Here is a 12,720-nt window from a genome sequence, read left to right as displayed (position 1 = left end):
GAAAACAGCCGATCTGTAGATCGGCTGTTTTCACTACTTTTGTGCGACGACCTTGTATGATGAAGCAGGGCTTTACTTCGCGAAAGAACGTACACATTTGATACTTGGAGATACGAGTTTTCCACCAGACAACGACGACTTCGACGATATATAACACTGTTTCCCAAACAGTGGGTCGGGACCCATTTGTGGGTCTCGGACCAATTCTTTGGGGTCACGAGTAAAAATCCCATTTTCTTTTCCTACAAAATATGAAATATACATTGCACAAATGTTCCCCTCCCCAAAAAACCTTTTTATTTTTAGGGAAAAAAATGAATTTGATTAAAAAAAGAATTTTATACATTTTCAAACAAAGAAACAAACACATCTAAGACATTCCATAAATAAAATAAAAATAATAATAGTAGTTTGGGTACCAGGCGAGTGTGTCAAAGGGCGAGTGTGTCAAATGTCAAATGTTTTGTGTGTGTGTGTGTGTGTGTGTGTGTGTGTGTGTGTGTGTGTGTGTGTGTGTGTGTGTGTGTGTGTGTGTGTGTGTGTGTGTGTGTGTGTGTGTGTGTGTGTGTGTGTGTGTGTGTGCGTGCGTGTGTGCATGTGTCTTGTGGTGTGTGTGTGTGTGTGTGTGTGTGTGTGTGTGTGTGTGTGTGTGTGTGTGTGTGTGTGTCAGATTGCCTCTTCTCCCATCCGCCTGCGCCCTCATATTACCACAGTGAACAGAACGGAACCCCCGAGCGATTAGCTCTTTGTGATGTGGATGCACAGGGCTGTGCAGATAGACCCCATTTGATCCCAGCCGTTGCATCTTCCACACTGACAGACACACTTGTGTAATTTTCTCTGTGTGTTGCCCTTTTCACGGTAAACACCAATGGTGGTACTCACATTTGTGACTTAAGTAAAAGTATCGATACTGCAATGCAGAAATACGCTGTTACAAGCAAAAGTCAGATATTCTAAATGTAGCTACTTCAGTAAAAACACAAAGGTATTGGTATCAAAAGGTACTTAAAGTACCAAAAGTAGAAAGTACTTGTTATGCTGAATGTCCCATTTCAAGTACGGTATTCAAATGTATGAAATGTATAAAAAATCTTTTGAAAATAGGAGGAGCTTGTAGATCGTCTTTTTTTAAATGGCCGAAATGTACCTGTATATAGGGCTGAAGTGGTTACTGTATGATTTCTAATAATGATCACATTTTACAAAGTAACTAGTAACTAAAGTTCTGAAATAATTGTAGTGGAGTAAAAGTATAATATTTTCCTCTGAGATGTAGTGTCTAGAAGTAAAAGTACTGCAAATGTGAAATACTCCAGCAAAGTAAAAGTCCCTCAAAATTGTACTTAAGCACAGTACTTGAGTAAATGTAGGCTACTTAGTTACTTTACACCACCCCCTCTCTCCCTCCCTCTCTTCCTCCAACAGTTCCAGAAGCCCAACGACTTCTCGCCGCCATTCCGGTTTGGCACGGTGCCCAACGGGAGCACAGAGCGTAACATTCGCAACAACTACCGGGACATGCACAGCTACATGACCAGCTTCCACCAGAAGAACGTTGACGAGGCACTGTACAGCCTGAAGAATGGGTGAGTTCATTGAGTAAAACTAGCATTTAAGACATTTATTTAATACTTTAAATAAATCGTTATTTAGTAACTTGACATTTCACTCTTTACTTAGTCTGCTTTTTTTCACCACTACACCAAAGTCTTTGCCAAAAATAGCCGATCTACAAGCTCACAACGCCCCGCAGCGCGAGGCGTTGTGAGCTTGCAGATCGGCTATTTTTGGCTAAAGTTTTCAGAATATGGACACTAGGGTTCAAGTGGTTACAGTAATATAAAAAAGGAGAAAAAAAGTTTGGAGGACCCCCTGTAGTAACTCTGAGGACCCCCTAGGGGGCCCGGACCCCCTGTTGAAGACCCCTGCTTTAGCTATTGAGAAAATAGCAGATCTGCTGCGAGTTTGTAGATCTGCTATTTTTGAAAAATCTGGATTTCGTTTTTGCAAGTCTTTGAATATAACTTTTTAAAAGCGAACATTTGTAACTCAAATATTTGCTTCTGTGGGGTCCCTGGAACAACATATTTTGAGATCGGGGGTCCGCGGCCAAATACTTGTAATTTTGAGGGTCCTTGACATGTAAAAGTTTGAGAACCACTGATTTAGAAGAGATTTGGAAGACATTTATAGAATCGGGTCAAAAATATTCAAAGACTTGCACAAATGTTCACGATTTTTCTAAAATCTACAAGCTTGCAGCACGGCACTTGGTGCCACGCTGTGAGCTTGTATATCTGCTATTTTTCAATAGTTAAAGCATACATAATGAGCAAATCAACGAGCCCCGATGTTGTGAGCTTGTACATAGGCTGGTTTTGAACAAAGTATAAAATAGGGTTTAATTGGTTTATGTATGTTTATAATAATTTAAAATCAAATAAATAGTAACTTAAGTTTTCAAATGATTGTAGACTATATTGCCTCTTGAGATGTATCGATTACGATTTAAAACATACTTACTTGAATAAAGTAAAAGTAGGCCACCTCAAAAGTACAGTACTTGAGTAATGTAAATGTTACTTTTCACCACTGCAGAGTGGGTATAGCGAGATGAGGGGAGAAGAGAGTAAATGGGATGAAGGTACAGACAGACAGAGTGGGGATGCACTCAGTCGACAGACTGTGGGAAAAGGTTGGAACGAGAAAAATAAATGAAAGCATGATTGAATAAACAGTATGTTATGGGCAAGTCTTTTGTGGATGAAATGCACAAAGAATATGGAGAGAGAAAGAAAGAGAGATGGAGAGAGACAAACAGAGAGGGAGGGAGGGAGAGGGGGGCAGGGAGGGAGGGAGGGAGAGAGAAAGAGTGAGAGATAGAGAGAGGGGGCAGAGTGATGTGGGTGGGCATCCACTGAAGCTGCAGCTGCCTACCACTGGTGCCCAGAATAGCAGCACAGCTTGTGGCTGCAGTGGGAGCTATATGGTTACACAGTCAAATCCTCAGGGTTAATTTAACTCGGAGAGTCTAAAAATTGACCCGAATTGACCTGCAAAAGGCTTGTGGGTCAATTCGGGTCCATTTATTATTAACACTGAGGAATGTGTTATAATCTCTCTCTCTCTCTCTCTCTCTCTCTCTCTCTCTCTCTCTCTCTCTCTCTCTCTCTCTCTCTCTCTCTCTCTCTCTAGCTGTCAAAGCTCCTGACATCTCTCACTCTATATCTCCTTCCCTCCCTCACTCCCTCTTTCTAAATCTCCATCTCTCTTTCTCCATCTCTTGCTTTGTCAACAGCTCCTCCCTCTTCCATCACCGTCTGTCTCAGCTCTCTCTCTCTTCCCTCACTTACTGTAAAAGCTACAGTATGTGTGCCAGTGTCACACATAGCAGATCTACAAGCTCACAACGCGTTGTGAGCTTGCAGAATGCAGATGTGCGCATCCAATTATAAATCAGGCATTACACCTCAGAGGTATTATGAATGCAGACAGGTGGCTTATAGCTCTGGCAGCCAGCAGGTTGTCTCCGCTGGTAGCTGATTGAACTGCAGCCCTGACCAGTGATATGCCTACAGAAGCTGGCGGCAGCTGTGGGGGAGCTGTTTGATTTTAGTGTGTCATCCAGCTGCATACTGCCATGTCCATGTATCCGTCAGCTATCACCAGCTGGTCATGACATCAATAAATACAGCAGAATAGCATGGAATTCCACCAGTGAAATCAATGTGATGGGTGATACTGGAGAGCTCATACTGTGCTTACTACTACTACACCACTACTGTACCACAAGCACATTATGTACTTAAAGCTGCAATCCCAGTATTTATGTAGGATTCAAATCCAGGTCTTCTGTGCAAGAAAGGGCTCTATTTTGATTGTCTTAAGTACCAGCTCTTATGCCTTAACTTAAAGGCTGGCCCATACTGTCTCCGACCACCAAACTATTCGTTGGAAAGGTCCGGTTCAACTACAAAATGACGTAACTCACATCTTCTGAAAAGCATTACCCCGAGTTAGAGTTTGGAAAGCTGCACGTCGGAAAGTCGCAACTCTCCGAGGAAATGTTTGGTGGTCGGAGACAGTATGGACAGGCCTTTAAGTAAAGGCATAAGAGCTGGTATTTAAGACCCTAAACTTCTTTGCCTTTTTTTACTATTTTGAAAAACATTTTAAAATAGTTTAATTAGCCGATCTACATCGACACAGTGTGAGCTTGTAGATCGGCTATTTGAACTATTTAAAAATGTGTTTTTGTCTCTCTCCTCTCTCAACTGTTCTGTCGAAAATAAAGGCAAAAAGACCCCAAATAAGTCTTACCCCCAAAAAGCTGAGGATTGCAGCTTTTACAATGGTCAGGAACAGACATGTCCAGTTAAGTGCCACTTATTCCAGAGGTGTCAATTGAGTATGCCAGGGTATGGCAGCTGCCATACCTTGGCTACAGGGAGAAAAAAAGAAAATGTATACGTACTTCTTAAAATAAATTCATCATGCCTGTTGCTAAGGTATGGCAACATGACAGGTGTCTTGCACGCGCGCGAAGGCGTGCGTGCAAGACACCAGTCATGTTGCCATGCCTTAGCTTTTGCTGAACTGACGCCACTGACTTATTCACATTGTATTGTCAGTTACATCTCTTTCCGTCTCCCTCCCAGTAAACTGGATGCATTCATCTACGACGCAGCAGTTCTGAACTACATGGCTGGCAGAGATGAGGGCTGTAAGCTGGTCACTATCGGCAGTGGCAAGGTGTTCGCCACCACCGGCTATGGCATCGCCATCCAGAAGGACTCTGGCTGGAAGCGAGCTGTAGACCTGGCCATCCTCATGCTGTTTGGAGATGGTAAAGACGTCGCCTTCTTCTAGTTTCTTTTAAATGTGAAGCCTCACTATATAGTCATAAAACTTTGATTTATGCAAATAATAATATATATTATTAAGTCTAGTTTCGTGTTTATGAATTGCACCTAGCTGTTAATATCACAACCTTGAATTTTGAAGCCGTTATATTTGTTAACTTTGTCTTACTGTATATTCATTATCTGTGTAGTTGTAAGATTTGTAAAAAGTGTGTTGATTTGTGGAGATTATCTTATGAACAGAACGTCTGAATATCATAAGCTTATCCAATGGAACATTTTATTGCAAATGTACCCTAACCCATGATTGTTTTAACATCTGAGTTTGCTTGCAAAAATACATCCCTATTAGCACTCTATTACTGCTGTTTACATTTTGTCTTGAGAATTGCCTTGATCTATTAGCAGGTATACTATGGAAGAAAAACACTTTCATTTCTGTTGTCTCATGTGTCCTCTACTATAGCTCTAAATAGCTTATTATAAAGCTTTTTTAATTCCCTCATTGCCGTCCAATAATTTCCCCATGCTATAAATTGCTTGCCTTCATCCAGTTCCACGAATCATTTGGTATGCATGGTGCTCCTTTCATATTTGAAAGCAAAATGCAAATTCAGGGTGAAACACCAGGAACAATAAATAGCACATTCATCCCTCCACAGATTAGAATAGACCAGAGTTAGAAGAAATAAATGATATCATTCTTTTCGGTGCCTGCCAACACTGCACACGTCATCCAGGTATCTTGGGTCAGGCAAAGTATAAACTCCACTTTAATTCGTCTGGACATAAGCATTTGGCTTAACAGAATGCAGCCAACATTTGGCCAAAAGCGATAGTTATGATTATCAACATGGGCACACACACACACACACACACACACACACACACACACACACTGGCCCATGGTAGCTTCTTTGGCCGTACAGTATGTACTTGACATGTGCTATGGTGTTGCGTCCCAGTTTCTGTGATGGATGAAGGGGTCAGTGCAAAGAGAACACTCATCAGCGATCACATCCAGGAGGCGGCAGCTCAACGCATCGAGTCCGACACGGACGTAAACTTAAGAAAGCTTTGTCAGGGAAACTGAGAAATATATGGTGTCAGCTGTGAGTTGTGCACGTGTGTATGTGTGTGTGCGTGCGTGCGTGCGTGCGTGCGTGCGTGCGCGTGCAGTGTGTGCGTACGTGCATGCGTGCGTGCGTGACTCACATGTGCACCTACCTGTCTGCATGAATTAGTTGCAATTTTATCTGAGGTTCCAAAGGTAGCAAAAGGACACGTCTCCCTCTAAGGATGGAAATCAGCTAGCCTGGACCCTGGTCTCCTGCCAGATGCACACACGTGTCATTATACCAGACGTCTCATCTCGTATCACAGGCCATATCTTTCACCTGTCAGCGTGCATACGTTGGCCCACATTTGAAGGTCAAACTCATCCACTGTTTACTCGCGTGTCGCCCCCTGTTAGTACACAGGAGGTAGAGCCTTGCAGAGCCAAGATTGTGGTCGAACAAAACACAACAGGATTAACTGTGCGATACTGCCAGTGGTGAAAAGTAACTTGGTACATTTCTCAAGTAGCTGTACTTGGGTACAACTTTTCGACACTTTGTACTTCTACTCCACTGCGTCTCAGTGGCAAACATTGCTACGCGGCCCTCACAGTACTGTACGTCGCATCGCTGATCATGATGAGCACATTGCCACCTGTGTTTAAAAAATGTCTATACGTTATGCAGCCAATCAGTGAAGCGGACGCGTCCGGTTGAAAGCCGCTGCCCACATCCCCCCACATACACACACACACATACAGACTAGAGATGCAGCAGACCTGCTGACAGACGGATAAAGATATAGAGGGTATGCGCGTGACATCATCTGTTGCTGGAAGCTATGTGGAAACGCTTACTGAGTGGCAAAAAACTGATTTCTGCCATTGACATCCCATACATCCAAACAGAAAAGTCCTATCTGATTGTATTAAACAAAGTTAAACTCACCAACAGTGGCTGTACTGAAAGCTTGAATTATCCTCTTTCTATCAGCAAAGTTTTTGTTTCATAAAAATCCACCATAGGCATGTTATGAGCTACTTTCTGTCAAGACATTCTGTGCAGGTTTTTATTTTTCCAAGTGTCAGAGTTTGGAAGCACTCGTTTTCAACAACACAACATCCTGCTGCCTCCTGCATTATGTGCAATTTAGAAACAGGTGGTATGCAGGGCTGTTGAGTGATTTGCAACTAGCACTTCCAAACTCCAATGCTCCATGCCACTCAGTCTAGATTAGGGGGGCGGGTCCCAGTGGAGGTGCATACCCTCTATATGGATACAGACACAAGGCAACTTTTTGGAGCGGTGTGCTAGCACAGCTCCCTTTGTGTGGCTTTGTGTGTCCAAATTGTGTTGGTCAGCACGGCGGCATCTGCGCATGCGCGGACTTTTACCACACACACACACACACACACACACACACACACACACACACAAACACACACCCGTGATAGCCGCTAGAGTGGAGGCTCACGAAGCATGCAGCCACCGTAGCGAGCCACGGGCAATCAAGAATTGACACATGTCAATATATAAATTGGTGAAAAAAAAGTCAGGGACTATTCTATTCTCTTCCCCCTGCCACGGGGGGTTAATGTTGTCAATCTGTGGGTCAAGACCCGCAGAGAGGTCCCCAAAATATGTATATTCAATATTCAATTATATATATATATATATATATATATATATATATATATATATATATATATATATATATTTACCTGGAACTGCTCAAATTCACCGCTCCACTTTGAACCGAGGTTTGATTTTTCTTTAAAGATTTGTTTTTGGGCTTTTATGCCTTTATTGATAGGACAGTAGACTGACAGGAAATGGGGGGAGAGAGACGGGGAGTGACATGCAGCAAAGGTCATCCGGATTGGGAATCAAACCGGTGACGCCGCCAGGCATCTATGCCTATGTGGCAATACCTAAGTGGTATGCACCCGGACCAGTAGGCCAGCGGGTGCCCAACACAAGGCAACTTTGAGGCTGTTCTTTTGAGCTGCGCCAGAGTCATGCCCGGGACAGACAGACAGACAGACAGACAGACAGACAGACAGACAGACAGACAGACAGACAGACAGACACAGGTTTTAGATAGATAGATAGATAGATACTTTAAAGTAGCCAATTATTTCTTGCCCCTTGTTCCTCCCAATTTAGTCGTTGTGCCAATTATTCCTCCCCACACTTTTCTGTGTTGCCACTGCTGTTGTACATTTGGCCTTCACAAAGTAATAGAAGTGCACACACACACACACACACACACACACACACACACACACACACACACACACACACACACACACACACACACACACACACACACACACACACACACACAAAATAACCTTTTTTCCCGCCTCTTGTCTCCATTTTCCAGGTGAAATGGAGGAGCTGGAGGCTTTGTGGCTGACTGGGATCTGTCATAATGAGAAGAACGAAGTGATGTCTAGCCAACTGGACGTGGACAACATGGCGGGGGTCTTTTACATGCTGGGGGCTGCAATGGCTTTGTCACTAATCACCTTCATCAGCGAGCACTTGTTTTACTGGCAGCTACGCTTCTGTTTCATGGGCGTGTGTACGGGCAAGCCGAGTTTGACCTTCTCCATTAGCAGGGTATGTTTACATAATTTATTTTGCTCAAAGGAGTAGTTCACCCCCAAAATGACTTTTTTTCTGTTGTTTAGTCACACCATGGAGACTTTAGTTCAATAATATTTTTTTGTAATTCTGGATTCTGGATGCATGGGCCTGGATGGGGACCAAAATACAAGGCCCTGGATGGGGACCCAAATGCATTTGTGTGAGAATCAATGGGGGTAAATTTACTTGACCCTTGACCCTAAATTTACCCCCATTGATTCTGACTCAAATGCATTTGGGTCCCCATCCAGGGACTTATTTGGGTCCCCATCCAGGCCCATGCATTTAGGTCCCCATCCATTAATTACAGGCTCTGTGATTAATTAATCGCAATTAATCACATTTTAATCGCACATCAATATTTGACCTGAGAAGCATTTTTTTCAAGTAAAACACATTTTGTTGTACGAGTGAATCAACGAGTGAGTTTTTTAAATCTAAATTTCGCATCCACTGGGCCAAGCAAAGCGCTCTGATCGGCTACTTCTCCCTTTGCGTTTGTTGTCTCTTCTTGGTTGGTGCATCGCTATGATCGGTATGCCCGAAACTGAAGGTTCTGTGGTGCAAAAACTAAGTGTGATTAAAATGCGTAAATTTTTTTAATCACATTAATTTTCTCTAATTAATTAATCGCAATTAATCAGTTAAAGTCCCAGCCTTAATATATATATATATATATATATATATATATATATATATATATATATATATATTATATATATTATATATATTATATATATATATATATATATATTCTTTTCTTTTTTTTTGTCTTGTAAAAAATAATATAAGTCAAAATATTATTGAACTCAAGTCTCCATGGCATGACTAATCAATAGAAAAAAAGGTCATTTTGGGGGTGAACTACTCCTTTAAGCTGACAAAAAAGTTGAATGACTCACCTCCCAGCCAGCACGCCCACATGGGTCCCGCATGGGTATGAGTTGGGCTTCCCTACATGGGCCCCATCTGGGAATGTCCGCGGTTTCCACAAGGGTCCCTCGTGGGTTAGCCCACGTGGGCTCAACGTGGGTTCTACATGGGCCCTGGGTTGGCCCCACCTCGGCAAATTTATATGGGACCCAGGTGGGAACCACTTGGGCTAGCCCGCGTGGGCTCAACGTGGGTTCTACATGGGCTCTGGGTGGGCCCCACCTCGGCAAATTTATATGGGACCCAGGTGGGAACCACTTGGGCTAGCCCACGTGGGTTCTATGTGGGAATGTCCGCGGTTTCCACAAGGGTCCCTCGTGGGTTAGCCCACGTGGGCTCTGGGTGGGTTCTGCATGGGTCCTGGGTGGGCCCCACCTTGGTAAATTTATATGGGACCCAGGTGGGAGCCGTTTGGGCTAGCCCACGTAGGCTCTGGGTGGGTTCTGCATGGGTCCTGGGTGGGCCCCACCTTGGTAAATTTATATGGGACCCAGGTGGGAGCCGCTTGGGCTAGCCCATGTAGGCTCTGGGTGGGTTCTGCATGGGTCCTGGGTGGGCCCCACCTTGGTAAATTTATATGGGACCCAGGTGGGAGCCGCTTGGGCTAGCCCACGTAGGCTCTGGGTGGGTTCTGCATGGGTCCTGGGTGGGCCCCACCTTGACAAATTTATATGGGACCCAGGTGGGAGCCGCTTGGGCTAGCCCACGTAGGCTCTGGGTGGGTTCTGCATGGGTCCTGGGTGGGCCCCACCTTGGCAAATTTATATGGGACCCAGGTGGGAGCCGCTTGGGCTAGCCCGCATGTGCTCTACATGGGTTATACATGGGCCCTGGTTGGGCCCCACCTTGGCAAATTTATATAGGACTCAGGTGGGAACCACTTGGGCAAGCCCACGTGGTCCCACCTAGGCAATTCTATGTCGAAACCATAGGGGATAAAAGTGGGATCCAAGTGGGCTCAACCTTGCTCCTAGGCAAATGTAAGTAGTTTCTGACTGGGCCTTTGATGTGCGATGGTTCCTTTTGGTCCTAGACATCAACCATATTAATAATTTAAAACAGTAAACACATGAAATATTTTTGCAAGGATGAAAGTAGACAATATATTTTGACAAAGTTTATTAAACAAAAACTTTGTTAATACAAACACAATGTAAATAAAGAGCAGCAGTGTCAAGAGCAGTGTCAAAAGGCACAAATACAAATGTACATAAAGAGCAGCAGTGTCAGAGTAAATATACATACGGTATATGTACATATGGTATATACAAAAAATCACTTAAAATCACTCAAAAAATTAAAAAGGAGGGGAAAAAACAGCTCCACAGACAAACACTGTGTGTGTGGTTGTTGCATGAGCCAAGAGCCAGAGAACACACATCAAATGTACATAAAGAGAAGCAGTGTCACAGCAAATATACATACTGTATATGTACATGTGGTATATAAAAAACACACTTAAAATGGAAAAAAACTGCTCCACAGACTGCAAACAGAACAAAATGATGGATACAAATTGTCCAAAAACAAACACTGTGCGTGTGGGTGTTTCTTTGAGCCAACCGCAGGGCAGCATTGTGCTGCTGAGGGGAGAGAAAGAGAGACAGAGACTTGGTCTACTGGGGAGGTGCATCATCCAGTTGAGGACGCTGTACAGTCTGACCTCTGACTCTGTTCCCACCTCTATCGCGAGCACCAATGAACCACTTGGAGATGGCCTTTTCTGCAGCCTGGTGGTTGGTCTCTTGTGTGATAGGGTTTTTCTTAAGTCCCCCTAAAAGAAATGACAAGAAGACAACTGTTAGAATGATGGAATATGAAACCTTTTTGAGTGACATCAGTTCCAATTTTTTTTCACCCCGTTTCCACTGCTATATATTTTAATCAGGAACACTCAGGTCAAAGTCCTTTTAACCATTTATTGCAACATTTGTAATACAGTTAAACTTGGCATTAAGGATGTTCCCTGAATTTTGTTCATGCTTGCTTGCTATGCAAAACCAGGGAACTTTAAGCAAAACCCCCCATAGGGTTACAATAGTAGTACAATAGCAATATTTTGACATGTTAGCTTGGGTGGATGCTGGGGTGGAGGAGGCAGCATATCCAAGATCAAAACCAAGTAGAGCTATAGTGAATGCAAGTCGTATTTAAAGGAGCCTCCCGTACAGAGCGAGAGCTCAGATTGGATTGTAATGGATTGTAATTGGATTGTAATGATCAGCAGATCTGTGAATGAGGAATAGGAAAAGGATCTAACTGACAGCTGGTTACAGTTGAGGCGGGCGAGACTCACGTGTGAAGCATAAACTAACACCATTATTCATGATGTGGCATGCCTTAAAATTAAAACATTTAATTAAAGTGACATATAAAGTAAAGTTACACAGAGCTAGGGTTGGGTATCGTCGGCGATACTTTTAATGGTATCGATTCACTGAACCGATACTATCGAGTATCGGTTCACGTAAAAACGAACGATACCTTGTTTTGATACTTTTGAATGCACCCCTTGCCGGTCGCATCTGTAACAGTTGGGCTACTGAAAGTTTAATGACTGCTTTAATGGGCTACACTCCTTACGGTGAAAATAGCTGAGAATAGCCTATAATGTTTATTATTATGATAATGATCCAACGTCTATAAAATAGCCCATAGAAAAAGGCAAATAATAATTATAATAATAATAATAAATAAAAAGTATCGAAAATGGTATCGAAAAAGGTATCGTATCGATTCCCAGGTATCGAAAAAGGTATCGTATCGATTAAAAGGTGAACGATACCCATCCCTACACAGAGCAATTCAATACTCAAACATACCATATATGACATCATAAAGGCGCAGGTCTCTGAACTTCCTCTTGTCGTTACGTCCAAAAAGGTTGAACTGTTTTGCCAGATCATGTGACATCCATCATCCAGCGAAACACCTCCGATATCACCCACCATGGCAACCTGAGTGTATGGAAAAAGTCACAGGCAGGAAAAGCTGTAAGTGAACAGCAACAAAAAGTCAATCTATCTTATCACACTTTCACTGCTTGCTCCATTTCCCCCCACTGACATGTACCAATACAATACTAACACATTTTCAAGTGAATAAGATTCAAACTTACAACTCCAGACAAGAACGCAGAGTCGCTCAGCTTCTCGTTCATGGAATCGACATCCGCAACGGTTTTCAGTGGGAAGTCTGCTTCTGCAGGTGGT

At 43.2% G+C, this 12,720-nt stretch overlaps 1 protein-coding gene across 1 annotated transcript in view; it reads left to right on the top strand.

The window, feature by feature from the left end:
- grin2bb (glutamate receptor, ionotropic, N-methyl D-aspartate 2B-b) overlaps window positions 1–12,720 on the top strand; it is a gene marked incomplete at its 3' end in the record, with an annotated part of 128,597 nt that overhangs the window by 97,774 nt on the left and 18,103 nt on the right. The window contains exons 11-13 of the mRNA XM_080722205.1: window positions 1,429–1,589; window positions 4,662–4,849; window positions 8,310–8,548. Of these exons, the coding sequence (XP_080578331.1) occupies window positions 1,429–1,589; window positions 4,662–4,849; window positions 8,310–8,548 (588 nt within the window). The remainder of the gene's footprint in view (window positions 1–1,428; window positions 1,590–4,661; window positions 4,850–8,309; window positions 8,549–12,720) is intronic.

This window comes from Nannobrachium achirus (genome assembly GCF_963921795.1).
Source record: "Nannobrachium achirus genome assembly, chromosome: 3".
In the NCBI taxonomy this organism is placed as follows: domain Eukaryota; kingdom Metazoa; phylum Chordata; class Actinopteri; order Myctophiformes; family Myctophidae; genus Nannobrachium; species Nannobrachium achirus.
This window is presented reverse-complemented; position numbering and strand designations above follow the sequence as displayed.